At 47.0% G+C, this 6998-nt stretch overlaps 2 protein-coding genes across 2 annotated transcripts in view; both read right to left on the reverse strand.

Annotated features, from left to right (window-relative positions):
• slc31a1 (solute carrier family 31 member 1) overlaps positions 1-204 on the reverse strand; it is a 7660-nt gene extending 7456 nt beyond the window's left edge. The window contains exon 1 of the mRNA XM_069673936.1: positions 62-204. The gene's annotated coding sequence lies outside the window, so the exon portion shown is untranslated. The remainder of the gene's footprint in view (positions 1-61) is intronic.
• A 2931-nt stretch (positions 205-3135) lies between these two features.
• On the reverse strand, positions 3136-6659 carry atp6v1g1 (ATPase H+ transporting V1 subunit G1). Its single transcript, XM_069673919.1, has 3 exons — positions 6474-6659; positions 5001-5101; positions 3136-3925 (listed from the first exon to the last, which is right to left on the reverse strand). Exons 1-3 carry the CDS (start codon positions 6553-6555, stop codon positions 3752-3754), a joined length of 357 nt encoding a protein of 118 aa, XP_069530020.1. The 5' UTR covers positions 6556-6659; the 3' UTR covers positions 3136-3751.
• Between the last annotated feature and the right edge of the window lie 339 nt (positions 6660-6998).

A 6998-nucleotide genomic window follows, 5' to 3' on the forward strand; every position in this document is an offset into this window, starting at 1 on the left:
CAGAGGTCACTGACAGTTACACACACACGCTCTAATACACACAAACACATCATAAGCTCACCTGGAACTCTTCTTCTTCTCCTCCTCCTCCGTTGGCTCAGAAATATGACACTAAAAACTCGCAGGGAAATAAAAGAGATGAAGAAAGACAGAAGAAGAACAAAGTCGTTCGGTTTCTTCAACTTCTCCTCACCGTCTGTCCCTCTGCTGCGCCGCTTCCGTGCGTCATGACGTATTTACGCAGAACGAAGGGGAGGAGCAAAGATGAGTTGAGAAAACAATTAGGACTTCCTGTTTGGACCAATCAGAGGACGAGTCAAGAAGTGAGGGGCGGGACTTTTAAGGAGCCACGTATGTGGTGTCTGTAGTGAGGAGGTCAGGTGACCAGCGCGTGAAGCAGACAGATAGGAAGACGAAACACTTAAAATAAATCCCCCAAAAAATAAATCTGTTAAAAACTTTATTATCATTATTATTATTGTTGTTGTTGTTGTTGTTTTATTATTATTGTTGTGTTTTCCTATAAAACTATGACACAACAAACAAGAGACATAATAAAAATAACAACATAAAATGTGGAGGTAAATAAATACAAATAAATAAACTTTATTGTCATTCGGCTGTACATACAGCGGTGTGTAAGCAAAACGAGAGTGTTTCTCTAGGATTCAATAAAAGTGACAGTAATCAAATGTCCATAGCAGCAACCTGTGATTAAAGTGCAAAATAAAAAAAGTTAAAATCACTGTAAGAATAAATAATTGCTATAAGAATAAATAATACTAGAACCAGGACTCTGACTGAGACTAAGCTGCAGTAGTGTGCATATTCCAGATCAGCAGTTCAGCATCCTAACAGCTTGTGGGAGGAAGCTGTTGATCAATCTGGTGGTTCTGCCTTCAATGCTCTGGAAACGTTTGCCTGATGGCAGCAGTTCAAAGAGTTTGTGGAGAGGGTGTGAGGGGTCCCTGACAATGCTCAGTGTCCTGCTCCTGCAGCAGCTCTGGAAGAGTTCTTGGACAGAGGGGAGGGAAACTCCGATGACCCTCTCAGCTCCCCTCACTATCCTCTGCAGGGCTTTCTTGTCAGACACGCTGCGGCTGGAGTACCATGTTGAGATACAGTATGTTAGTACGCGCTCAACCACACCTCTGTAGAAGGTCCTGAGGATGCTGGTGGGGAGAGAGGCTTGTTTCAGTTTACTCAGGAAGTACAGTCTCTGCTTGGCCCGCTTCACAATCCCTGAAGTGTTCTTATTCCAGCTCAGGTCCTGCGAGATCTGCACTCCGAGGAACTTGATGTTCTCCACTCTCTCCACTGTGCTGCCGCTGATGCTGAGGGGAGCGTGCTCGGGCTGTGACCTCCGAAAGTCGATGATCATCTCCTTCATTTTGTCCACGTTGAGCACCAGGTTGTTCTCTCTGCACCAGCCCTCTAGGTGTTTAACTTCTTCCCTGTACATTGATTCCTCATTTCCACGGATGAGTCCCACCACTGTGGTGTGTTAACTTGATGATCTGGTTCCCCTCGTATCTGGATGCACAGTCGTGTGTTAGCAGTGGAAACAGCAATGGACTGAGTACACAGCCTTGAGGAGATCCAGTGCTCAGCCTGATGGAGTTTGAGATGTTTTTTCCAACATGGACAGACGTAGGTCTCTCAGTCAGAAAGTCCAGGATCCAGAGACATGTGGCGGTGTTCAGGCCGAGTATGAGGAGTTTCTCTATTAGTCTCTGGGGGATGATGGTGTTAAACGCTGAGCTGAAATCAATGTACAGGATTCTGGCGTAGGTGTCCTTATTGTCCAGATGAGTGATGACTGAGTGCAAGGTGGTGGATATTTCATCCTTTGTGAAGCGGTTGGGACAATAAGTGAACTGGAGCGGGTCAAGTGATGCAGGGAGGCTGGCTGTGATGTGTGGTTTGACGAGCCGTTCAAAGCACTTCATCACAATAGGTGTCAGTGCGACGGGGTGGTAGTCATTCAGACAAGTTACAACTGATTTCTTTGCCACTGGTTCTATCGTGGATGTTTTGAAGCATCTGGGGACGATGGCCTGACTGAGGGAGATGTGAAAGATGTCAGTCAGAACATCTGCCAGCTCGCCAGTGCAGACTCTGAGCACACGTCCTGGGTTGTTGTCCGGACCTGTCGCTTTCCGTGGATTGACCCTGGTTAGGGTCCTCCGTGAGTCTGCTGCGTTGATGGTGAGAGCTGGCCTGACAAATGGTGGAGAAGGACCAGCCCTCCCTCTGGTTGTCGGGTTTGATGCTTCAAAGCATGCGAAGAAGTTGTCGAGTCTGTCTGGAAGAGAAGCGTCATCGTCGACGGCCCCCTGCCTGGACTTGTAATCCATCAGTCCTTGGACTCCCTGCCACATCCTTCTGGTGTTTCCTGTGTGCAGAGGTGTCCCTAGATTTTCTCTGCGTAGGTGCGTTTTGCAGCCTTGATCCCTTTTGAGAGCGCCAACCTGGCTGAGCGGAGTGCAGTCTCGTCCCACGCCCTGAAGGCTGCATCTCGGGCTGTCAGCAGCGAGTGCACCTCTGTAGTCATCCAGGGTTTTTGGTTGCCACGTGCAGTGAAGGTCTTAATTACAGTGACATCCTCTGTACACTTTGCGATGTAGCTGGTTACCGCCTCAGCATACTCCTCAATGTCTGTCTGATCTCCCTGGGAAGCTGCTGTCTTGAAAACCTCCCAGTCAGTCCTGAAGTGCCGAGGCTGCACCCTTTGGCCAGATCCTGGTTTGTTTTTTCAGTGGCCTGGTTTGTAAGCAGGCACCAGCATAACAGACAGGTGATCAGAACAACCGAGGTGGGGGCGGGGGGTTACCTTGTATGTATCCGGGGAGTTTGCATACACCAGATCCAGCATGTTCTCTCCTCTGGTTTTAATGTCCACAAACTGCTTGAACTTGGGGAGCACAGTCTTTAAACTTTAAACATTACATGACCTGTTTGTTCAGTCAGTTTAACTCGGATTATATACCATAAACCAGTTTAACTATGGATTTTATATCATAAACCGTTGAACACCATGTTGAGTAGGTGGACGTCAGGTTCAGCGCCCTCTGCTGGCCGTCAGGTGTTTCCTACATGTTTCTTTAAACCAATCACAGAGCAGCATCACACAGGTTCAGCCAATCATCATTCATTTTAATATTTCTGTATTTTCATCACCTCACAAACATCAACAGGAAGTCACATGTTCACATACAGGAAACAACATAATGGAAAGCACAAGAGTTCACAATAAAAGCCTTTCCACTCTCTCCAGCCAATAAGGTGAAAGATCAGAGTTGAGTTGTGGCTGCTGATTGGAGGAGAGAGTTCAGAGTAAAACAACCAATCAGCTCCTCATATTAGATTTTTATTTCATCATACTTCAAACTGAGGCCTGATCGGCTGGTTATCTCCTTGGACCAGGCCAAGACACAGGAAAGAAAGACTTTAATTTTTTTTAATTCAGGAAGATTTTAAAGATTTTAAGGTTTAACAGAAAAAAACAACAACCTGTAATTCTGATATATATAAATATTTCGTAAACATCAACACAGTAACAACATTTACTGACGTTCTCGTGTTTGTTCAGAGCAGGACAACAGGAAGAAATCAACTTTGCAACTTCAAAATAAAAGTTTTCCTGTGATTGAAGCTAACTAAGCTAGAGTTGCTAATGTCCATGTCTTCCTGTTGGCCCCACCCCCTGCAGCCTTAACCCCCCCCCCGAACCTATTGTGGCCCCGCCCCTTCAGCCAGCCACACGGTAGTTAGCATGAAACTCCGGTTGGATGTCGCAGACGCGTCGCAGCAGCTCGCCCAACACCGTCTCTCTGTTTCCACGGTAACTATTCTGGATGCGACCCATCCGCTCGGCCGTGTCGCGGTCCACCTCCACCGCGCTGTTTCCATGTGAACCCAGGGCCTATTACAAAACACAAGAATAATCTTTTTAAATAAAGTAAATAAAAAAATTTAAATACAGATACCCTAAGAAAAAAAGTTTAATTAGAAAATACTGAAATAAAAATCAAACCGAAAAAATGTCAATGGTGTCTGTGGGGTCAGTGGGGTCTGTGGTGTCAGTGGTGTCACTGGTGTCAGTCGTGTCACTGGTGTCAGTCGTGTCACTGGTGTCAGTGGTGTCAGTGGTGTCACTGGTGTCTGTGGTGCCTGTGGTGCCTGTGGTGCCTGTGGTGTCAGTGGTGCCTGTGGTGTCAGTGGTGTCTGTGGTGTCTGTGGTGTCTGTGGTGTCTGTGGTGTCACTGGTGTCACTGGTGTCACTGGTGTCACTGGTGCCTGTGGTGTCTGTGGTGTCACTGGTGCCTGTGGTGTCTGTGGTGTCACTGGTGCCTGTGGTGTCTGTGGTGTCACTGGTGCCTGTGGTGTCTGTGGTGTCACTGGTGTCTGTGGTGCCTGTGGTGCCTGTGGTGCCTGTGGTGCCTGTGGTGTCAGTGGTGCCTGTGGTGTCAGTGGTGCATGTGGTGTCACTGGTGTCACTGGTGTCACTGGTGTCACTGGTGTCTGTGGTGTCTGTGGTGTCTGTGGTGTCTGTGGTGTCTGTGGTGCCTGTGGTGTCACTGGTGTCACTGGTGTCACTGGTGCCTGTGGTGCCTGTGGTGCCTGTGGTGCCTGTGGTGTCACTGGTGTCACTGGTGTCACTGGTGTCTGTGGTGCCTGTGGTGCCTGTGGTGCCTGTGGTGTCACTGGTGTCACTGGTGTCACTGGTGTCACTGGTGTCACTGGTGTCTGTGGTGTCACTGGTGTCACTGGTGTCTGTGGTGTCTCTGGTGTCTGTGGTGTCTGTGGTGTCACTGGTGTCTGTGGTGTCACTGGTGTCTGTGGTGTCACTGGTGTCACTGGTGTCTGTGGTATCACTGGTGTCTGTGGTGTCTGTGGTGCCTGTGGTGTCACTGGTGTCACTGGTGTCACTGGTGTCTGTGGTGTCTGTGGTGTCTGTGGTGTCACTGGTGTCTGTGGTGTCTGTGGTGTAAACGTACTGCGGCCTCTTTGGTCTTGAACTCTTTCTCTCTCTGCAGACGATACTGTTCAATCTCAGCCTGAGCCTCTTCTTTAGCCTGCTTCAGACGCCTGTTCTTACCTGCAGGGGGCGAGAGACAGCCACAACATCAGAGAGAAAGAGAGAGAGCGAGTGTGAGAGAGAGAGTGAGAGAGGCTGCTCAGAGGAGGGCTCTCTCTCGCTCTTGTTGTCTCCACATAACTTCCAGCTTCATGTAGTTTTGACACTCATGTTTACATATTTGACTTCAGTTTCTGAGAATATAAAACAGTAAGATCCTGTTCACGTTCAGGTGTTAACGTCTGTATGATTCTGTGACATCTTCACATCATCACAGCAGTTTATGTCCGTACGAGTGAAAACACAGGAGAGGACACGGAGCTGCTCGTCCTCTGTGCGAGGACACAGACAGGCAGACAGACAGAACATCTGTCTGCCTGTCTCACAGACTTCTGTATAGTGTTATCTGACTCTATTAAAGTGTATTAAGGGGTTTTATTCTGAAGGTGTTTCTGTGACTGAGACCACTTCCTGTCTGTGTCTGAACTGATTTACGAGCTGATTGATCAACTCATTGATCAACTGATTGTTCAGTGCAGTCACATCTGATTCAATCAGTCATCCTCATTCCTTCTCTGTGACTCTTCATCATAAGACTCTGTATCCCATGATGCTCAGCGGCTGACTCACACCAGCAGGAAGTGTGGGAACAAAAAAAACCCTGAATATTTGAACTTGTGTTTTAATGAGCAGAGCTTTAAAAACATGAAGAATAAATGAAACGTATTCAAATAAACACACATTATTCTGTCATGAATAAGACTTAACTATTGAGATATATTTACATGTATCAGTAAGATGTTTACAATTTACACTCGCGATATGATCTAACACACACACACACACACAGATATAGATTTATTGTCCTGATGACTAATCCAAACTCTTCTATGGAAACGTCCTTCAGCCACAGAGACCAATCATGTAGTGATGTTACTCTTTATATATTTACTTCATTAATAGGTTATATTTATACGTATTAGTTTGTATTATGCAGAGAGCTCAGGCTACACAGGAGAAAACAGTGACACTAAACAGGAGACAGGAGGAGCAGCTCCTGGAGGCCGATTTAAAAGAGGAACTAACTGACTCTAAGATGATCTCCTGTTTGAGTCTGAGCTGATTAAATATTAAAACAAACTAAGTTCCAAATATCTCTACACAGAATCCCGCTGAGCTCAGCTACAGGCCGGCGGTCTGCCGTCCAGCAGGCTTTCAACTGGTTTCACTGGTCTCTCTCTCTCTACTGGTGTCTGTCTCCTTCTCTACTGGTGTCTATCTCTCTCTCTCTCATTTCTCACCGACACTTCGTTATTCTGTCCGTTACCAGCCGTCCAGCCTGCGGACAGTGCAGCGGGCCTTTGCTGGCTCGAAGGCCGCCTGTCGTACTCACGTTTGCGGGCTTCAGCCACCTTCTCGGCCGCTCTCTTCTCGGCCTGCAGCAGCTGCTGGATGCCCTGAGACTGACTCGCCATGTCGGATCGGAAGCGGAGGAAACACCGGAGAGATTCACCGAGATGAAGGTCGACGGAGGATTTGTCTTCTTCTGTCCGCAGTCAGCTGATGTCACGTCACGCTAATGGCTGCACACGTGACGCAGTCACGAGGGGGAGAGTTTTTTTCTCCGTTTCATATAAACTTTATTTACAGTCATATAAATGAGCATTTGACTGAATCAGCTCGTTGTTTCGTCATTTAATCAATCAGCAGACAGACAATCATCCTGTCTGTCTCTCTATCTGTCTGTCTGAACGTGATTTGTTTTATTAATAACAACATATAAGGCTCATGTATATCATGTATACATATATCATAAGACAAAGCGTCTGCCTCAGGTGGAGCATACATTCAGAATGAAAAACGGTCAGAAATAAATGCCATAGATTAAACACATCACTAAAAGAAGGGCTGTCTCATA

Source organism: Semicossyphus pulcher, unplaced genomic scaffold, assembly GCF_022749685.1.
Source record: "Semicossyphus pulcher isolate SPU_LCO1_2020_fin unplaced genomic scaffold, fSemPul1.0.p SCAF_22, whole genome shotgun sequence".
NCBI classification, from domain to species: domain Eukaryota; kingdom Metazoa; phylum Chordata; class Actinopteri; order Labriformes; family Labridae; genus Semicossyphus; species Semicossyphus pulcher.